Source organism: Saxophila tyrrhenica (genome assembly GCF_035928015.1).
Source record: "Saxophila tyrrhenica strain CCFEE 5935 chromosome Unknown scaffold_4, whole genome shotgun sequence".
In the NCBI taxonomy this organism is placed as follows: Eukaryota; Fungi; Ascomycota; class Dothideomycetes; order Mycosphaerellales; family Extremaceae; genus Saxophila; species Saxophila tyrrhenica.
In genome coordinates this window covers 732,473-751,689 of record NW_027041736.1, presented here as the reverse complement: position 1 = coordinate 751,689, position 19,217 = coordinate 732,473, and the positions used below count along the sequence as shown (strand labels likewise).

Sequence of the window (19,217 nt, the reverse complement as noted above, 5' to 3'; positions counted from 1 at the left end):
CGGCAGCTTCAGGACCTCATCAGTATCCGCTATTCGATAATCCCACACTTGGAGAGAAACGCTGCATGATCGCGCACAGCAGGCTTCTCACGCGTAAGAACATCCAACACCATGATTCACCCAATGTCGAATGATTTGAGCTCACAGACTCTGCAGCACCAGCAGGCTGTAACGCTTCAAAATGTCCTCAACGCCTTCATCGCAAAGCACATCCGGCTCGAGCAATTGGACAGGCACAGTGACTACAGGTACGCCTTTGTCCTCGGCCAAGACGAAACGCAAGCGCCCAGCTGTCCAAAGAACCTCGACCATTGCAGCTCCCAAAACACCAAGTGCTCAGACCTCCTCCTACCCACGCACCGGCTACGAGACACCAAGCTCCTCATCGCCCAGCGACAACGCCAGAACCAACGCCGGCCAAAAGCCAAAGCGGATAAAACGCTCTCCTGCCGCGAAGGAACAGGCGCACCAAAGGCGACGAGCGAAACAAATCCTCGACTTGGCCGAGACGCACCAGCTCAAAGACGCCGCCGCTCGCCTTTGCATCACGCATCATGAGGCGCTGAAGCGGTTTCTGCACGCTCTCGTGATCTTTAGCGAGAAGCGAGGGTGCACGATCGTCGAGGTTGCGGAGGAGGTGCAGAGGAAGAGGGTGGCGAATGGGTTTGAGGCGTGCATTGATCCTGAGGTGGTAAGGTGGTTTGAATGGAGTCTTGGTCGGGGAGATGAGTGAGGGAGTGTGCTGTTTCCGGTGGGCATCCGGCGCGCTTCTTGGGGGAGGCTGAGATGGTGTGGTGATGTTCGGGAAGTGATGACTCTACCAGACGCTTGGGGAGGGGTTGCAAGCGCCTGGAGGTGGAGTTGGTGTCATTAGCAGCACGGTCGTATCTTTGACTTCAATTACGATCGCTTTGCTGTGAGGTATATCGCAAGAGGCCGACATTCTCAAACTGACCAAGATCGTGATTTGCTCTACGAGTGTAATGTAACATAGTAATGTATTGACTCCATCCCATAACACCTCGCTGAAAGCAAAAATGATCCGTCGCTTGCTATGCATCGCTGAAAGCAAAAAGCAAGAATCCCCAGCCACTCCTTGCTAGTAACAATAACTTCCCGTATTACCCCATCACACTCCCATTGCTTTCGCGGTCGACGGCCGACCCCAAGCTAAGCAGCCGCAGAAGGACAGCCATTCTACGACATATCATCCACCGCCCGCTGCAGCTTAAAATCCGGCACCTCGTCGAACCACTCCGCCGCTCGATTCCATCTGTAAGCCTTGAAGTCAACACCATAAGGCTTCGGCTCAAGGCAATACAGCATCCCGATCGGCACGTCCAGATCCGCGACCTCCTGGCGATCCAAACCGCGGAAGTACGCCAGAAGCACGCGCGCGACGCTGCGGTGGCCGACGAGCAGGACGTGGTCTGTCATTCGCTCGAGCTCGACGATGACGGGGCGGAGGCGGTTGATGATATCAAGGTAGCCTTCGCCGCCGGGGCCGGGGTAGCGGTAATGTAGCTTGTCTTTCTTACGGGCTGCAAATTCCTCTGGGTGGGTCTTCTCGATGCAGTTGTAAGTCAGACCCTCCATGACGCCGGCGTTCAGCTCGTCAAGCATGCGCATCTGCTTCGTGTCGTAGTCTTCGTCGTTGAAGTACTGCGCGGTTTGGATGCTGCGCTTGAGCATGGAGGTCCAGACGCAGAAGTTCTTGGTGGTGAAGCCGTCCATCTCAGAGGAGGCGTCTGTGTTCGAGCCAGCATCTGAGACCGATGCCGAGGTTGATGTGGGCGACTGTAGTTGGTAGTAGGGATTTGGTGGAGTGACATCGCCCGGCTGTGGTGGGAAGTGCGAGTTCTCGAGCCGATGGACCTCTCTCATGTCCCACTCGTGCCTCTTGTGGGCAATAAACTTGGTCAATGACTTCGCATACTCGTGTCCCTCAGCTGCCAGATCAGCATCTCCACCAAGTTTGCCGGTAAGATTGTCCTCGCTCAAGCCATGCCGTGTGATCCAGATCTGCCGTGGCGCGAGGTTGAAGTTCAGCAGGTAGTAATTTGCTTGCGCCATTAAGAAGCCTTTGATCTGATGGCTGATGACCTTGCGGCCGACATCGATCATCTGGATGTACGGCATGTTGTGCTTTTCTTCGTACTCTCCAAGCGGGACATAGGCTTTCTCGTATGCCTGTACCCGCTTCTTGAAGTCGGCCAGAGCGACGTTCGGATCCATGTCCTTGTAGTCAGGACCACTCAGCTTCAGCCGCATGTTGGCCTCTAGCAAATCCTGGTCCACACATCGTGACTCCAGAAACAGCACATTGAGATCTGGTCCAGCGCGCTCGCGAATGCGGTCCATGACCATCTTCCGTCTCTCCATGGTGCTGTTGGTGGCGTCGAGTATGCCGATACTGCCGCTTCCATTCAGAATGAAGTCCAGAAGCTCATCTAGCGTCTCGCGGGCTACCTGATCCCGGATCTGTGATGCCTTCTGGTTTTCAGGGTCGAAGAATGCCGCATTCTGCTCCATCTCCGGGTCTGGCGACTTCCTGCGCGACAGCCTCGGGCTTTGCGGCTCACCCATGTCTGGTCTATGGAGGTCGTGCTCCCCGTCGTGGTCTTCCTCGAAGAAGGGTGCGTGGTCGTTGCTGCTGGTGTGTGGTGTTTCTGGCACGTCCACGCTCTCACCGTTGAGCATGATCTGCGCCACGCTCGCAGCGTTTGACTCTGGATCAGGCTTGACTGGCGTGTCGAGGTTGAGGTGGTCGATGATGTGCGGTGGGCTGGTGCCTGTGAGCGTGAGGCCACGGTCGCCGCGCGTATGCGACCTCTCAGGGGAGTGGGGTCCGCCTGCCACCACGCGTCTGCGCTCTCCCACGTTGAAGATGCGCGTATCATGTTGTAGCCAATTTAGGTATCTCGCCAGCTTCTTCGTGATGTAGCTCTTGCCACGCGCCGGCAGTCCCACCATTACAATGACCAATTTGGAACCCACGTCTCTCTGCGCTATTCTGCCATCTGGAGAAACCTTGCTCTTGGTCAATCCAGGGATGTCCAGAGTCGTCGGTCGTATGCGTGGTGTAGAGGTCCCGGAATTGGTTCTCGCGGGCATGCCGATATGAATCGAGTCGGACAACGTCGAATGGTGGTCACCGTCAATCCGCGGACTGTTAGGCGCGGTGTGTGCGGGTGTGTCATTCCTCGCCATTGTCGCTGTATTTCCAGTGCCTGCTGGCACCTGGCCGTGCAGCGCAGCAGCCATCGAGCCTTTCGGGTGAAGGTGTGCAGGTGGCGGCTTCATCTCGCTGTTCCCATCGAGCGGCGCATGGCTTGTAGGCCCGCCATTCATGCCATTGCTGAGTGTGCGATCGAGGTGACTCCTCAGCTGATCCACCTGTTCTTGCGACCCTTCCTCATTGCTCGCCCGCCTTTGCGCCTGCGACTCTGATATATGGCCGCTCGTCTGCATCGCGAGTTTCGCGAGACCGCTCTGTTGCGATTGTCGTCGACGATACTTACCGAGCGGACTGTCGTCTGGAACAACACAAGCACACTTGCCGGCGGAATGTAGGTCGGTGAGAGGGATGATCTGGAAGCCGGGTTTGTTGTTCGTAGCAGCTGAAGGTTGTGCGCCCCAGGCCTCGTTGTGAGGCATCCCCATCAGCCGCTGCTGGCTGGGTGTTGCCAGGGCTGAGATGCGCCGCGCTTCTGTCGAGCTTCCAGAAGGAGTTTATGCTGCGCCGAGTTGCTAGGGTGAGGTGGTTATGGCAAACTTCTCATGCGAGAAAGCGCTGTCTATGCTCTTGTATAGTTCTGTGGTGAAGTTGTGGTCGTATATGTAGTGTGGCGCGCAAGTGGTGAGTCAAGAGAGTTCGATTATTCACCAGACATGTCCGTGGTTGCCGTGTCGAAATTTCTGGGGCGTTGACTGTTAAAGTTTCAGGGACCTCCCTTGACATCTGATTGCGATCTTGTGCGAATGACTCGAAGAAAACAACAGCAGTGAAGTTTAGAACAATGACTTCACACGGATGAACGAGACAAACAGAGCCTTTTCTGCAGGACGGAGAAGACGCATCCCCTCCGCAATCGTTCGTGCAGGAGAACTACTTTAGCGTTGCATGTGAAGAGGCTCACCCACGCGTTGCGGGATGCAACACCGAATTCCTCCAATCTCATTAGCCGGGCCCTGCACGCACCGTCACCAGGCACCGGGAGCCCTTCATGAACCCGTCTGACTACGCATGCGCCGTTGACGCCAATCTGAGCGCGCCGAGATCTGGACCGCTACTATTTCGTCGCGCGCCGTGGTACGATTTGGGCGACGGAGGAGAGGAGCCGGTCTCGGGCATCTGACGCATGTCCGCTCGCCGCATCCTACGCCTCATACACTGCTCATCGGGCCGGTGGGCCTCTACCAATCGAGCCAATGCAATGCAGCGCAGTGCTGCTATGGGAAGATACTCAATGAATCGAGATGGGAGGTTCGGAACAGCTGATGTTGGATGCTTGAATGGTGTAGTAACGCTCAATATATGCTATGGTACAGCGACGACCTCACGAGCTGAGTGGATATGCTTCCTCGACCCTCTCACGGTAGACCTCTGCCGGCTAGCAGCGCCATCATAGAAAGACCGTGAAGCCAGCGGACAGTCTGCCTCGGAGGTGGACTGCCACTGCCCGTGCGAAGGCGGCAGAAGAGGTCGCTGGAATGCTGCAATATGATCGACAAGCTCTCACCCACTCAGTTACCCTCTAGTCTTCCCACCACACCCTCCATCTCCTCATCCCCGTATATCCTGAACCCCTTCTCCTTGGTCACGCTCGCCAGCTGCACGTTTTTCGAATCCAGCTTCTCCTCCATGACCTGCTTCAGCGTCTTCAACACCATCACCTCCGCCTCGTCCAGCGTTAACGACTTGTGGAACTCATTCTGTAGCTCCGCCTGTGCGCCCTCAGATCCCGACCCAATCGCCTTTGCATCGTATCGGTAGAATGTCCCTGATGGCTCCGCGTGGTACCTGCCACCTAATTAGCATCCTGCTCCATCACACCATATTCCAGTCTTGACGTACAGCGACGGCCCCTCCTCATCAAACCCAGCAATCAACAACGCCACCCCAAAAGGCCTGCTCATAATACTCTCCTCCCCCTCCGCACCCTCCCCAAACCTCAACGCCAAGTCACAGATCGCCTGCGTACAGCTCTCCACCCCCAACCGCTCATTATAATGGAACTCGTGACTCTGGCTCGTGACGCGCGCGTGCTCGATCATGCTCCGCGCGTCGGCCTGCAGTCCGCTCATGGCGCAGCCGATGTGGCGGTCGATCTCGACGATCTTCTCGACGGACGAGGTCTCGAGGAGGGAGGAGGTGATGCGTTTCTCGACGCCGAGGACGACGCCGGAGCTGGTGGAGACGCCGATGGCGGTGCTGCCGAGCTTGATGGCTTCGAGGGAGTATTCGACTTGGAAGAGGCGGCCTTCGGGGGAGAAGGTGCTGTAGTATCATTGTCAGTGGGTAGCTTGAGTGTTTCGACGCAATGCTTCGTACTTGATGCCGCGATCTGGATAGTGTTAGTTCAACCCTTCTTCTGATATTCATGGAATGACGAACCATATTCTGACCGCGCAATAAACATGATGGCGATCTACGAAAGGAGGATGGTTTTGGATGTCTAGACTTGCGCGGGGTTGGGCCGAAGGTTCAGATATGATTGGGAAAGGTTGAGGGTGTCGGTGTCGAAGGAAAGCTGTTGTAGCAGACGTTTGTATGTTTCAATGTCTGCGATCTGGTCCAGGCAAAGCTCAAGGTACGCAACCTCGCGAAGTCGATCAAGCTTTTCGGCTCCTGCCGGTAGCGTGTCGACCCAAAACGAACTGCAGCAGGCGCGTATCCTTGCCCCGCCGCCAAACCCGACTTTACGAAACACAACAAGTGCGACAAGGACGTGATAGGCACTTTGAAGTGTATACAGAGGATGGTCCGGTCTCGCAATGTCTTCACTCCCACCATCACGCGCTGCCAGCCAGGCTGAGCGCAGAACATCGGCTGCATTGCGTCAAAAGAACAGCCGCCCCGCCTCTGCGATTAAGTCGCCAATCGAGGAGAACAGGTCGACCGGCGGTCCGAAACGTAAGACGACTACTTTAACGACAACGGAAACCAAACGAGATGTTACCGGCCAGGAGACTCTGGTCCGACGGACGACAACGCGAAGCCCCCTGAAGCCCAACAGCAGCAACTCCAACGAGCCACGAAGTCGAGACGGAGAGAAACCTTCCAAGCCGGAGCAGGGTGCCGCAAAAAAGGCACCTCCAAAATCAGCGCAGTCTTCATGGAACCCCCAGGCCAGCCTCTTGCCTCCGACGACGGCTCCACTTGCAAGCAGAGTCTCTGTGCCACCACTCGCCAGCCACGCTCCGGAAACATTACGAGCGCCCTCGCTCGGTAATATGTCTTTGACCGAACAGGAAACGGCTATCATCTCCGATCTGCTGTTTGTGTTTATGGGCTTCGAAGGGCAGTACATTCGCTACCAGTCGGACTACCAACCACTGGACGAGAAAAGCAGATTAGCAGGCCCACAGTTCAGGATCGAGTATGGTCTGGATCCAAGCTTACGGGATCTTGCTGGCAGCATGCTCAAGATCGCCACGCACTACAGCGCCGTGGAGGCTTTCGTTGAAGTGCAATCGCGAGAGGATTTTGGTACTGTGAATCATGCTCTTTGTGCGGCCATGCGAAAGCTGCTCAAAGACTACCTCATCTTGATCGCGCAGCTGGAACACCAGACGTTGACGAACGAGAACTTCACGCTCCACCAGTTGAACTTGCACATGAAGCCGACCGCTCATATGATGCACCAGCTCTACTCTGTAGCTTACGAGATCCTCAAGGAGAACAGCATGCTGGATGCCGAAGAGGACCTTTCGGAATCAGACGACTTCGAGAACATTCTGGAGTCGCTGCGGGAAGGGCGAGATGCGGGCATGCCTGGAAAGAAAGTCTGTAAAGGTGGCCTGGTGCTCCGCCACCTGACACGAAGGTTGCAGTCAATGTCGGGCGATCCCGCTGCTAGGCAGCTTCTAACCAATCTGCTGAGGGAGGCCAGCAAGCCGTACATGGCTATGCTTAATGAGTGGCTTCACCACGGCAACGTTCGGGATCCGCATGGCGAGTTCTTGATCAGAGAGCAGAAGTCCATCCGTCGGGAGGGGCTGGAGCAGGATTATACGGACGAGTACTGGGAGAAGCGGTACACTGTTCGACCTGAGCTGGTCCCGCCACAGCTCGAAACCGTCAAGGAGAAGGTTCTGCTGGCAGGGAAATACCTAAATGTCGTTCGGGAATGCGGTGGGATCGACAATATCAAGGATCGGAACCTGGATGCTCGAGCCGATGTGCCGCACACCTTCGACGATCCGAGGTTTGCAGAGAATGTCAGTAATGCATACGCATTCGCAAACAGGAGTCTGATGACTCTGCTACTGACGACACACGCATTGCCCGCTCGGCTGCGGAGTTTAAAGCATTACTTCTTCCTCGACCGATCGGACTTCTTCTCATACTTCCTGGAGTTAACACATTCAGAACTGAAGAAGTCTGCAAAGAATGTCAATACTTCCAAGCTGCAAAGTCTGCTCGACATTGTACTTCGCCAGCCCGGGTCTGTAGCGGCAGAGGATCCCTTCAAAGAGGATGTCAAGGTCGTTATGAACGATGTTGGCCTCACCGGCTGGCTGATGCGCGTCGTCAATGTACAAGGCATGGATGCGGACGCCAGCAGTCTTTCTACCTACACACCAGCTCCGACAAGCACTTCAGGTGAAGCTGAGAAGGAGATCTCCGGCTACGAAGCACTGACGCTGGACTATGCTGTACCCTTCCCGCTTTCACTTGTGGTCAGTCGGGTCACTCTCACCCGATATCAACTGCTCTTCCGCTACCTACTCAGCCTACGGCACCTCGAAACTCTGCTCACTAACTCGTGGACGGAGCACACGAAGAACGCCGTCTGGACTAAGCGTGGCGCTCGAAAGCGGACAGGTGCAGAAGCCGCGCGCGATCGCAGAGCTGAGGAGTGGAAGCGCAGGGCGTGGTGTTTGCGGAGTCGAATGCTCTGTTTCGTGCAGCAGCTGTTGTACTTCTGTACAAGTGAGGTCATTGAGCCGAATTGGGCTGCTTTCATGGCTCGGCTGAAGGTCAGTGAAGACCAAGAGGAGGGTTCAGGGGTCCAGCAGCGACCCGGAAGCCAGAAGCAGGATGCTGCTGCTGCTTTTGGGGCGTCAGCACGGCCAGCATCGGCCGCCAGCAAGGCTCCCGTCAACGGAGAGGCGAAGAGGACAGTGGACGAGTTGATGCAGGATCATGTGGACTTCTTAGCTACGTGCCTAAAGGAGTGCATGCTGACCAACTCCAAACTCTTGAGGGTAAGCCAGTCGTTCGCAGGAGCCATCCTTCCAAACAATTGCTAACAACATTGCGTTCAGATCAACTCAAAAGTCATGGCCACCTGCACCATGTTCGCCAACTACACGTCCTCCCTCTCCCGCTACCTGGCCGCCGCGGACCCGGAGTCTTCTGGTACCGGCTCGACTGCCTACGACCCTGCGAAGCTGGATAAGCTGTTCTCGATCCTGCAGCAGTATGAGGATCATTTTTCGCGGCATTTGAAGATTCTGCTTGACGCGCTGAATTATCTGGCTGCGACTGAGACGGTGGTGTTTTTGGGTTTGTGTGCGAGATTGAGCATGGCTAATGAGGGAGGGTTGAATGGTGGGCCTGGGCCTGGCGCTTACGGATGATGGTGGGGAAGGAGATATGTTGCGACGGTTATCGGTGATCATCGACATGGTTTGAGCGTTGGAGTCGGGCGTTTCTCTGATGCCCGGGACGAGGACGGGATGATGCGCGATGATATGAATATTGCGAAGTCAAGGGTACCAAAGAGCGAGCGTTATTGCAACACAGAAGGATGCTCCATCGGCCCCGAGAGCAGTTCGGCACCATGTACGTATCTACAGCTTACTTCGCAAAGCCATTATACGCTTCGTGGAAGCCGCAAAGTCCTGTCCCGAGATCGATCCGTCTCTAATCGCCGCCACCAATCCATCCAGGACCTCTTTACCTTGCGATACATCCCGCGCCGACGCCAGTGCAATGTCCATACCAGCCTCAATCGCAGTCACCGCTCGAGTTGAATTACTGCCGGAGTCTTCAAGTGCGCCGGCTTCAATCGCATCGCTGATCGTCACGCCCTTGAAGCCGAGTCGCTGTCTCAGCTCTGCTCGAATCCATTTTGAACTCAACCCAGCCGGTCGCTTCGGATCTAGAGCTGGGTAGACAGCCCAACTGGGCATCACCATGCTTACACCTGCCGCAATTGCGCCCTTGAAGGGCAGTTCATCGATGCTTCGCAGTTGCTTGAGAGGGACGTCCAGTGTCACTGGTCCTAGGTCGGTGTTCTCATCACTGTCAGCAGCTCCAAGACCTGGAAAGTGCTTGGTGGTGGCGAGGACACCGTTGGCTTGCTGGGAATTCAAGAAAGCAGTGCCGCACTTCTTGACGATGTCAGGATCCTTGCTGAAAGATCGCTCGAACTGGTCATCGAAGTCGCCTTCTTTGCGGTAGACGTCGAGGACTGGGGCGAGGTTGCCTTTGCCAATGATCAGCCCTTCTGCCATTGCACCTGCGGCTGGCGACGTCGGACCTACCATTGACATTGTACGCCTTACAAACTTCAGTTGCCACCATACCAGCCGACGCAGCGGCTCTCGCTGGATGAGCAGACGACCCAATCTCCTTCGCGGACTCCTCAGGACCCCCAGGCAGACGCACGACCTCACCACCTTCCTGATCCGTCACAACGAGAAGCGGCGTGCCATCGTACGCCGGACCATTGGCGTAGGCGTCTTGCAGCGACTGGATTTGAGCAGGAAGGCCATCGACGACATTTTCGCCGAAGATAATCACGCCGCCGACTTTGCCGGCTTCGGCGAGGTTTAGAAGTCGCTGGGGAAGAATGCTTCCCGGCCAGGAGTAGATGACGTGGTAGCCGGCGAGGATTGAGAGCTTGTTGTCGGACAGGCTTGTCCACGAAACGGGGCTGTCGAGGAGGTCATAGATAGAAGTGGTCTCTTTTGCTGTGGCTTCGGCCTTTGTTGTTGCGGACAGTATCGACCAAAGCACAAGAGACAACAGTGCTGCAGCAGAGGGAAGCTGCATGGTGAGTTCGTAGTGATTGAGATCACAAGCGCTTCAACTTGAACATGCGGCGTTTCCCTCTGCGGTGTAAAGTCTGCGTCAATCTTTTAACTTGCATGCGACATTCGAAAGCATTGATAGTCGAACTCTGCTGCCGCTGTAACGTTCCCCGCTCTACTGTTACAGATAGCGAGACGTTGCAGTCGACAGAAGCATCGCCGAGATATGTATAGTCCTGGGGCTTGTGCGACCGTTTGAGATATGATATACTCAAATTTGTTAATAAGTCCGACTATGGCATTGTTTTCAAGGCCTTTTGCGCAGATCGACCGGTGCAAAGCCAGCCAACGCCATGCCTATCTGGACGACAACGAAGAGAAGAGCCATCTCCTACTAATCGATCGAATGGAACTCATGCCGATCATACTGTGTGGTGGAGTATCTGTTGTCCAACGGGAGAATGTCTAGCAGATGCATCTTCATTGGTCAATCCTGTCACTTTGTAGACGCTTGGTCGTCGGTCAAACTACAAGGCTATGGAAGAGCCGACCGCTGCTGGAGGAACCCTGGCCCTAATCACGGGGATAGAGATGTCGTCTAACACCGCCGCGTGGGTTCTGCTGGCAAGAAGCCATCGTCGCCGCAGGACCAAAGGTCGACATCGTTGAGGTCGGGGTGCTGCCATCGGTGATCTATGAAGCCAGTGGTTCTGTTGGCTACATCGCTACACAGCTGGCCAAGAAGTCGAACATTCATCTGTTGATCTGTATCGGCGGTGGCGGAGGCTTGGTACTGGAGCCGCTACTTGACCGAAGCAAGGGAGACACCATCATCGATTATCGAGGCGATGAGTGTTTCCAAAGGATTTTCACTCAGGTCTCATCACATCCACTTCGTCCCTACTCACAATCATTCGCATCGTGACCTCGAAACTCGCGACTCGACGCTTACCACTTGATACTTGCCCCTCTTCGACCCTTACCGCTCCTTGACACTAACCGACCCATGAGGCTCATGTTCTGACGACATTCCAGGCTTAGGCGACGCGCAAGCTCCTCCCGAGGATCATGTTGCGTGCTGGGAAGGCCGACAGGTAGTTTCCAAGAGTTATTTAGCTCATCTCCGAACTACTCAAATGCCTAACCGAGATACAGTGCCTCCTTCGACAGACCAGCCTTCGACGCAGTGGCGTCTCATAAAGCAGCGGTACATATGCTGGCTCAGAAGAAATTCACAATCGTAACGGTAAATAGATTGAGACCCTCGCCACTCGATATCGCAGCGTTGTCAAGCAGTTCACTCTGGCCCACCACGCGATAGACGGCTTGCTGACCGAGCTGAGCGTGCAAAATGTATCGAGCGAAAGTGTCCCGAAGCAGCCCGCCGATTTCGTCTCTACCTCTGGTGACGTCACCTCCTCCGACAACGCCAGCAAGAAGTTGCCAGTCGGGATGCCTGCTGTCCAGCTGGATGGTGATACGGACGTTTTGGGGAGTGGTCAAAACCGGATTCGTAATGTGCTGCGTAACCGACAAGGCCTCGTCGCCCAAATTGTCGATCTGAACTTGAAGCTGCTGGGACAGAGACAAGAAGCCGAGATCATCAGGTGTCGTTCCTGCTGTGGCGATATTTGGAGTTTCAGCAGGCTCCCGCTGCGCAAGAGACCTCATCAACCGAAGGCCAGATGTTGCTATCACTGGCAGGAAGCGGAAACCGATCGGCAGAGCCGGCAACGGTCTGCTATCGCTTGCAAGGGAGGCCAGATTTTCGGTGGTGTTCTGAGCTGCCGTGTCTCGGGCATGGTGCTGAGGTTCGGCCACGGACCTGCGAGTGTTCGGGAGGTCAGTAATGGGAAACTCTTTGCTGCACTAAATGCATCGTAGACGGACCTTTTACCCATGCGGTCATACTTGAAACCTTGTGCTTCACAATAGTGTCCGCCGAGACTGGCGAGCAGGAGCGCCGTATGTAAGAAACTGAACAGCATCTTCCAGACCTTCGAGTTGAATGTAAGTTGTGCTTGAACATTGAACAGCAAGAGCTGCTAACACATCCTTATATCCATTCTGATTGACGCGAACTGTCGAGCAGCCCTTGGAAATGAGGCCTGATCCAGGGGATTCTGGGTCTGCCAATGCGCAGCGGTCAGCTGAGTAGAGCATACGCAGCAATTGCTGATGCACTGTACGAACATGTTCTGCTCGAACGCAGTGAACACAACATGGTATCAGGTCCAGGCGTCGAAATGAGCGGAGGTCCAATGCCACTCTTGTACCGTGGTCAGCTGGATGAAGTGTTGCAGAGTAAGCGCCAAGCAGCCCAAGCTGCACAAGTGCTGATGACCCAGCTCTGCGTTTTATGTTACCAAAGCCCTTCTTGCAGATTCTGCTTTTGATCCACTCGGTAGCGTAAGGTGACAAGGTCCACTCAAGTCTATCGATGTATAGCCTCGAAGAGAAGACGGGGCCTTTCAGTCGGCGAATGTTCAAGGAGGTGATGTGAGACGGTGTGAGCGTCAACCGATGGCTGGATGTGGCCAACGGCCGTTCACAAGACGAGGCCCCGGGGTCACGCCGGAAGACCGCCTTCCAGTATATATACAGAACTTGCGGCGTTCCAGATAAGCATCGTCCCAACATCAGTTTGCGTACACCTTCCCCTTCTTCCTTCGTCTCATCAGCTACGGTACTATATCGTCGACATCCAGGACAGCAAGCTCTACCCACGTCCCAAGATGCAGCTCCGAGCATTGCTTGCAGTTTTTGCAGCGGTCATGGTCGACTTCGCCACGGCCAGTGACAACCTGGCTGACGGAGCGGCTTCTCACCATCTCATCACCAGGAGCGATTGCGGCACCGGAACCCCTGGAGATTGCGACAAGAATGATTGCTCGGGATTCAACGACGCCCATGGGGGCCTCGGGATGTGCACCGCGGGCAACAACATCGTCGGCTGCTCCTGCAAGAGCGTTTGCGGCACCGAACCCCAAGCGTGTAACAAAAACAACTGTAACGGCATCAACGATGCTTCCGGTCCTTTCGGTGTGTGCACCAATGGGGCAGTCAAGGGTTGTTCTTGTTTGTCGATCTGTGGCACAAACCCAGGGCCTTGTAACAACGCTGGCTGTAACGGCCTCAACAACCCCGGAGGCGATCTGGGGGTGTGCACGGCGGGGCAGTACAATGGATGTACTTGCTTATCGATATGCCCAGACGCATCGCCAGCCTGTGATGCCAATAACTGCCAGGGAGTGAACGGCTTTTGCACGAATGGGCCGAGCGCTGGGTGTCCATGTGGTTCAGCCTGTCCCAATTTGTCCGCCACGCCTTGCTCTGAGTGCAATGGTAACTTCTCTGCGCTGGAGGGCTTTGGGGTCTGTCAGGGTGGGACTTTGGATGGGTGTGCGTGCGCACAGTAGGGGGTTGAGAGACCGAAATCAGCATAGTCGTCGTAGTGGTACTGAAAAGCCACACAATGAATCGAATAAGCTTGGAGTTCGTCCATTGAAGATATTTTGTGTTCCTATGGACGGAGAGGACGCCACATGTTCAGTATTGGCAAGACCAATGCCACCATGAATCTTTCCAGGAGCAGCGGGAGTCGGTAGCACCAGGTAGCCTGGGGTATTTGCCGTGGCCTGTCACCGTTGTTAGCTCAGACTGTGGCCCACAACAGCCCCAATGTCATCGTGATCGCGACCTGAGAGAAGACGAATGAGTTCGTCAGTCATCGATGCCCTCAACCCCTTCACCACCCTCACAATCAGTCCGAGACGTACGCTCCCTTCGCGAACAGCTTCATGTACAACTGTACAAGGAAGGGAGTGTTTGACTGGCGCTCAACGGTGGCAAGCTGCTTGGTAGGTGAATTGGGGTGACACCGAAAAGATTTGAAAAAATGGTAGCATCTCGAGCGGTGTGTAGGCATCAACAGTGAAAGCTTCCAGTATCCGTTGCGTGGCAGAGGGTCTTCGTGGCCAACAGAGAGTCTTCTTAGTTTTCGTTGTGCATGAGATAGGCATCGGAACGTGCAGACATATGCGTCGCATCAAGCACTGCATTTAGTCTTCCTCCACAGCCGATCATGTCCGTGCCGATGTTATAGCTACTCGCCTTCACACGAAAGCCCTTGTTTCACAACCTCTGAACCAGTCGCGGTGGTGCTGAGTGCTCAAAGTGCCGGACCGCTCTTTCCCCAGAGCATGCGGTGAAAGTGCGTTCGTCACTTCCTCTATTGTGTCGAGCCGAGCAGGAAAGAGCATGTCTTTCCACCTCCGTCCCTCCATCACGCAACTCGCCTACAACCCTGCAACTTCGCACCACCACCGCCACAATGCTCACCAAGTTCCTTCTTACCGTCTACCTCGCTGGCACCCTCACTACTGCTGCTCTCGTGAAGAAGGTCGAGAAGACAGCCGAGGTTTTTACTGCCACACAACAAGAGCAAGCATTGGCAACGGCTGACCAAGAGACAGTTCGATGACATTCCGGCCACGCAAGCCGCGGTGCAACCTCTCGGAGCCTACGAAGGACTGAAGTACACGGGCTTCGTCGTCGTCAACCAGAAGCTTCCAATCATTGGCGGTCAGGTAGCTGGCATCAACCCAAACAGCGCACCAAACGCCGCAGCCTTCGATCCACGCTCGACGGTTCTCAACGGGCCTCCTTCTATTACCCCCGATGGGAATACGGTGGCCTTCACCGCGAAATCGTTCTACTTCGGCTGCGTCTTGCCGTGAGTTGACAAACCCATTCGTGCAGACAAACAATGCTGACCCTTCATTAGCGAGGCAAACGCCATCACCTCCACACCGACTTCCTGCACTGTGACCGTCACAGGCCGCAGCTACTTCAAAGTTGGCCCCAAGGCCGAAGAGATCCAGCAGTCCTTCGAATTCACACCCAAGCTCGGAGCTCTCAAACAAGAGATGGTTGTTGCGAAGTTGACCAGCTTCGCTCTCGTTGATCAGATCACGTTCGACGTGCAGCCGTCGGGGATTGCGCTGTTGACTGACAACTACAACTACTACCTGCACGGGAAGAATTTGTAGTGGCTGTGAGCGCCGACGACTGGTGGGTGGGCCGGTGAAGGATGGGTTCGGTAGCGAGAATGAAGCGGTGCTGTAGCATTCGTCGGGCGAGGAAGGGGCCACAGACCAGTGCATGGTTATCATGATGGAATAGATAGGTGTGGCATCACCTAGGCAGACCAACAAATGCATCTCTTGATACACTGCTGCCCGTAATCCCTTCACACTCGCATTGCTTCCATACGCCGTGCGGTCTCCCTTCTGCCGAGGAGATTGTGCACTTATACCATCCCTCGGCCACCAGGTTCTGGACGACGTCCTTGAAGCTGCTTCGATCTTCCATCCTGCCGGTGCAATCTCTCACGTATTCAACAGATTGTGGGCAGCAGTATGTCTCCTGACAATCGGCTCCACCGTACCGCTTGAACCCCGGGCTGTCACAACAGCCAACGTAAGAGCGTTTGCAATCAGAGCCGAGTGCAAGTTTCGCTGACTCCAGGATGCAGTTCGACGACATACCCGTCTCCAACGTTGCTGTCGTCCCGGTTGCAGTGTACAATGGCTTGAACTTTCGAGGCTACGTCCTCGCCAACGAGAGCCTTCCCATCGTCCGCGGAGTCCATCGCAGGCTCTGATGTCACTCCACAAGCCACACAAGATCGGACACAGCTGCTCGCGACTGGGGCGATGGCCTCGTCCGACTCATTGGACTTCGTACTACGGATGCATCGTCTTGTTGGTGACGCTCGGCCAGACACAAATTATGCGAGTGCTGGCTGTTCGACAGCGAAGCGAACGCCATCACCAGTACTCCGCTCTCCTGCTCTGTACACTGAAGGGCTTCCGCGGAGGCAGGAAAATCGCCAGCAAGACGCTTCACTTCACGTCCGCAGCTCTGCTTCAGGACCTCGACCACGCGGTACTCACTGGCTTCCACCGGGTCGACGGTGTGGACTTTGTGACCACGCCTGCGCTGACGGTTGCGTTCTTGAGTGATACGTATCAGTACACGCTGCATATCAGCTAAGGTGGAAGCTGAGCGGAACGAACTTCGGTGTAGCAAGAGCTGTGGTCGGTGGACTTCAGGTTTGTGGATAGGGTATGGCGATGACGGGAAGGTCGAGACCTTGGCGTGCTTCAGATCGGTGTACCATTCGGCTCATATCTTCCATTCAATGTGTTCTTCCATTCAACGCGTCTTCGTGGCTTTGAGGCTTCGGAGGGAGCTTCCGACTTGGTTTCACAAAAAGCCGCCACTGAGGAAGGAGCCACTGACTTTGCGCCAATCCAATCAGTCGATGGTCGATGGGGCGGCGAGGCAACATGGTGGTGTGTGGCGCGATCGAGACGTTGTGTTGCCTTCGATGGGTTTGTGTAAGCTCCTGCCGGTACCTATCCTTTTTCTTCATGTTGAGTGGGAACGTCCGGTCGGTTTCGGCGCCCGCTTGGTGCTTCCACAAAGCCACCGTCGCGGTAGGCCGACGTCTGAGGAAGGAGCCATTGGGCGTCCCGGAGCGTGTGCCGAGCACGACCTCCCTCTTGCCTCATATCTTTCTTCACTCCCTCGACTCTTGACTTCTTTCTTCTCTTCCTCACCATCTCCGTTCACTTTCGACGTCTATAGTTGGCAACCTTCTGCCCCGAAGCATCTCTGAGGTCTTCCTCCGACTCTTACACCTGACAACATGCTCGTCACCCTCTTCGTCACCAGTCTGCTGGGCGCAGCTGCCGCTGCCGCCGCCGCCGCCCAGTCCAGCCCACAGGTGGACAAAGATGTCACCGCCAAAGTGAGCCGCGCTCCTCGCACGAAGCAGGTACTCGTTGGCTGACAAGAAGACCAGTTCGACGATCGCACCGGTCTCCCGACACTCGGATCGACGGTGGGCATTTACCAAGGCCTGCAGTTCAAGAACTTCGACGTCGTGCTTGAGTCGCTCCCGGTGGTCAACGGCCAGGTCACTGGAGTAACCCCTCAGAGCAAGGCCAATGCCGCAGGTTTTGGCACCGTGACCAGCACGCTGCAGGGCCCAAGCTCCCTCCTCGCGCAGTACCCTGGCAGCACCACGAACAGTTTCGATCTCAATGCTTTCTTCTTCGGATGCATCCTCAAGTGAGTCATCTTCTGCTGTCTCACTCACAAACAACGCTGACCTCGACCAAGTGGACTCAACACTGAAGCTACCACACCCATCTCATGCGACGTGATCGTGAGAGGGTTTCGAGGAGCCAGGCGTGTTGCCACGTCCAAGTTCGAATTCAAGGCCACTCCTCCAGTGCAACCGATGAAGAAGGTAAGCAACTGGCCGCCCGTAATGCAGGACACAACTGACTCTTCGATCTTCTCATGTCATTCAGGTGACATTGAACTCACGCTTCGAACGCGTGGACCGTGTCACTTTCGAGTTGGATGCCGGCGCCTTGACCGTCTTCCTTGCGGACAACTTCCAGTACACCCTTCATCAGACGTAGGGGCGTTCAGCTGGTGATCTGCTGCGGACAGGTGGCGTTGAGAGCATTCCGTGTCCGTAATCTGATCGGAAGGCAACAGAACAGATTAGGTCTGCATCATGGCAGGGGATGGTGGTGGTGCGTAACGATCATGCTGGCTTCAACTTTTCTTGCCAATCTTAGGTAACGCTGGCATCTTCACTTCTCTGCCGACCTTTTGTACCTGCGCCACTGCATCGCCCAGTAGCACCCGCACAGCACCCTCAAGCCTCCTGTCGTCCTTTCGCCGCATGTAGAGGATCACGATCCAGAGCACTACAGCGTCCGTGACGATCAGCTGGACCGCCCACCAGCTGAGTCGAAGAATCCACCTGAACAGAGTCTTCCTGCTCTTGTTTCTCAGATATCGTGATGACTCTAATTGTTCCCGCAAAGCCGCCACTTCTGTTGTAAGCTTCATCAGGTTATTCTCTATTCTTCTCCGCCACCGAACATCGATTCGACTCGATTGTGGTGCTCTCAGCGCAGGTACAGCTTGGACGCCAGCGTCTGCTCTGCCCTCACTCCCAGCTCCCTCGGACAGATCCTGCATGTCGCCCTCCCCCACCTGCGAGACCGGCGCATCAACAAACTCGTCCCCTTCATCCTCGAGCATCTCCTCCGCCTCCGCCTGCGAGACCGGACTCAACACTCGCATCAGTCGTTCTCCCTCCGCCGCATTTCCCATCCCCTCCATCCCGGCCGCCGAGCTCCCCATCCCAGGGCCAGACGAGCTGCCGTTCTGAATATATCCACTCCTTTCAACCGGTCTCAACGGAGAACTGTGCTCCGATCCACTACTCGGCTGCTGACTGTTGTTCTTCACCTGATCCCATACAAACTCCAACTCCTCCACCAATTCCCTCGCTTCCGCCGTCGTCGAGGCGTATTTATGCATCGTCTCAATCAACTTCTCAATGTACTGCCGTTTCGCTTCCGTCCTCGTCAGGCCCTCGTTCGCTTTCCACGCATCCCATTTCTCCTGCTCCTTGCGCACGCTTTCCGCTGATGCGTCGTTGGAGTTTGGCGCGGGCCGGTCGGCGATGGCGGCGACGTCGCCTTCCATTGATTGTTTGTACAAGCCATAGAGCGCGAGGCGGTCTTCGGAGGGTGGTTTTTCAGAGCCAGGCCGGATTTTGTTGACGGTGTTGAGGGCGTGGCCGAAGACGCGGTCGATGGAGTCGGCCATGGTTGATGGTTGGTGTCGCACTGGAAATGCTGTGGTACGACGAGGCCTAAAAGGGTTGTAGGTTCATTCTCAGGGTCGAATGGATGGGAAGTGAGGAAAAAGGAATGCTAGAAAAAGATACCGATGTGGATGTAGAGAAGTGATGATGTCGCGTGAGGAGTGCATGCATGTGATAGATGCCGGGATCTGGCTATGAATTCCACCTCGGTTTTGATCGTCCGGGGCCAGACCCTCATTACTCGCGCCTTTGTCGTCCTTCGCTTTGCTCACTGGGTCGGCGAGTATGTCGCAAGGCGACATCTGAG

At 55.5% G+C, this 19,217-nt stretch overlaps 9 protein-coding genes across 9 annotated transcripts; 4 read left to right on the top strand and 5 right to left on the bottom strand.

Annotated features, from left to right (window-relative positions):
• Positions 1-181: 181 nt before the first annotated feature.
• Positions 182-733, top strand: LTR77_002954 (uncharacterized protein; the record flags this gene model as incomplete). The annotated part of the gene is made up of 1 exon (XM_064800213.1): positions 182-733. The coding sequence occupies one exon, from the start codon at positions 182-184 to the stop codon at positions 731-733; it is 552 nt and encodes a 183-aa protein (XP_064661552.1).
• A 464-nt stretch (positions 734-1,197) lies between these two features.
• PFK26 (6-phosphofructo-2-kinase) lies at positions 1,198-3,657 on the bottom strand (the record flags this gene model as incomplete). The annotated part of the gene is made up of 2 exons (XM_064800212.1): positions 1,198-3,446; positions 3,522-3,657. The coding sequence occupies 2 exons, from the start codon at positions 3,655-3,657 to the stop codon at positions 1,198-1,200; spliced, it is 2,385 nt and encodes a 794-aa protein (XP_064661551.1).
• Positions 3,658-4,746: 1,089 nt separating this feature from the next.
• Positions 4,747-5,642, bottom strand: PUP2 (proteasome component pup2; the record flags this gene model as incomplete). Its single annotated transcript, XM_064800211.1, has 4 exons — positions 4,747-5,023; positions 5,078-5,500; positions 5,555-5,567; positions 5,618-5,642. The coding sequence occupies 4 exons, from the start codon at positions 5,640-5,642 to the stop codon at positions 4,747-4,749; spliced, it is 738 nt and encodes a 245-aa protein (XP_064661550.1).
• Positions 5,643-5,997: 355 nt separating this feature from the next.
• alp4 (gamma tubulin complex Spc97/GCP2 subunit Alp4) lies at positions 5,998-8,808 on the top strand (the record flags this gene model as incomplete). The annotated part of the gene is made up of 2 exons (XM_064800210.1): positions 5,998-8,433; positions 8,494-8,808. The coding sequence occupies 2 exons, from the start codon at positions 5,998-6,000 to the stop codon at positions 8,806-8,808; spliced, it is 2,751 nt and encodes a 916-aa protein (XP_064661549.1).
• Positions 8,809-9,021: 213 nt separating this feature from the next.
• On the bottom strand, positions 9,022-10,228 carry LTR77_002950 (uncharacterized protein; the record flags this gene model as incomplete). The annotated part of the gene is made up of 2 exons (XM_064800209.1): positions 9,022-9,713; positions 9,760-10,228. 2 exons carry the CDS (start codon positions 10,226-10,228, stop codon positions 9,022-9,024), a joined length of 1,161 nt encoding a protein of 386 aa, XP_064661548.1.
• Positions 10,229-11,427: 1,199 nt separating this feature from the next.
• Positions 11,428-12,194, bottom strand: LTR77_002949 (uncharacterized protein; the record flags this gene model as incomplete). The annotated part of the gene is made up of 2 exons (XM_064800208.1): positions 11,428-12,031; positions 12,097-12,194. 2 exons carry the CDS (start codon positions 12,192-12,194, stop codon positions 11,428-11,430), a joined length of 702 nt encoding a protein of 233 aa, XP_064661547.1.
• Positions 12,195-14,539: 2,345 nt separating this feature from the next.
• Positions 14,540-15,257, top strand: LTR77_002948 (uncharacterized protein; the record flags this gene model as incomplete). Its single annotated transcript, XM_064800207.1, has 3 exons — positions 14,540-14,626; positions 14,682-14,941; positions 14,993-15,257. 3 exons carry the CDS (start codon positions 14,540-14,542, stop codon positions 15,255-15,257), a joined length of 612 nt encoding a protein of 203 aa, XP_064661546.1.
• Positions 15,258-16,921: 1,664 nt separating this feature from the next.
• On the top strand, positions 16,922-17,705 carry LTR77_002947 (uncharacterized protein; the record flags this gene model as incomplete). Its single annotated transcript, XM_064800206.1, has 4 exons — positions 16,922-17,023; positions 17,078-17,346; positions 17,398-17,527; positions 17,592-17,705. 4 exons carry the CDS (start codon positions 16,922-16,924, stop codon positions 17,703-17,705), a joined length of 615 nt encoding a protein of 204 aa, XP_064661545.1.
• A 139-nt stretch (positions 17,706-17,844) lies between these two features.
• On the bottom strand, positions 17,845-18,912 carry LTR77_002946 (uncharacterized protein; the record flags this gene model as incomplete). The annotated part of the gene is made up of 1 exon (XM_064800205.1): positions 17,845-18,912. One exon carries the CDS (start codon positions 18,910-18,912, stop codon positions 17,845-17,847), a length of 1,068 nt encoding a protein of 355 aa, XP_064661544.1.
• Between the last annotated feature and the right edge of the window lie 305 nt (positions 18,913-19,217).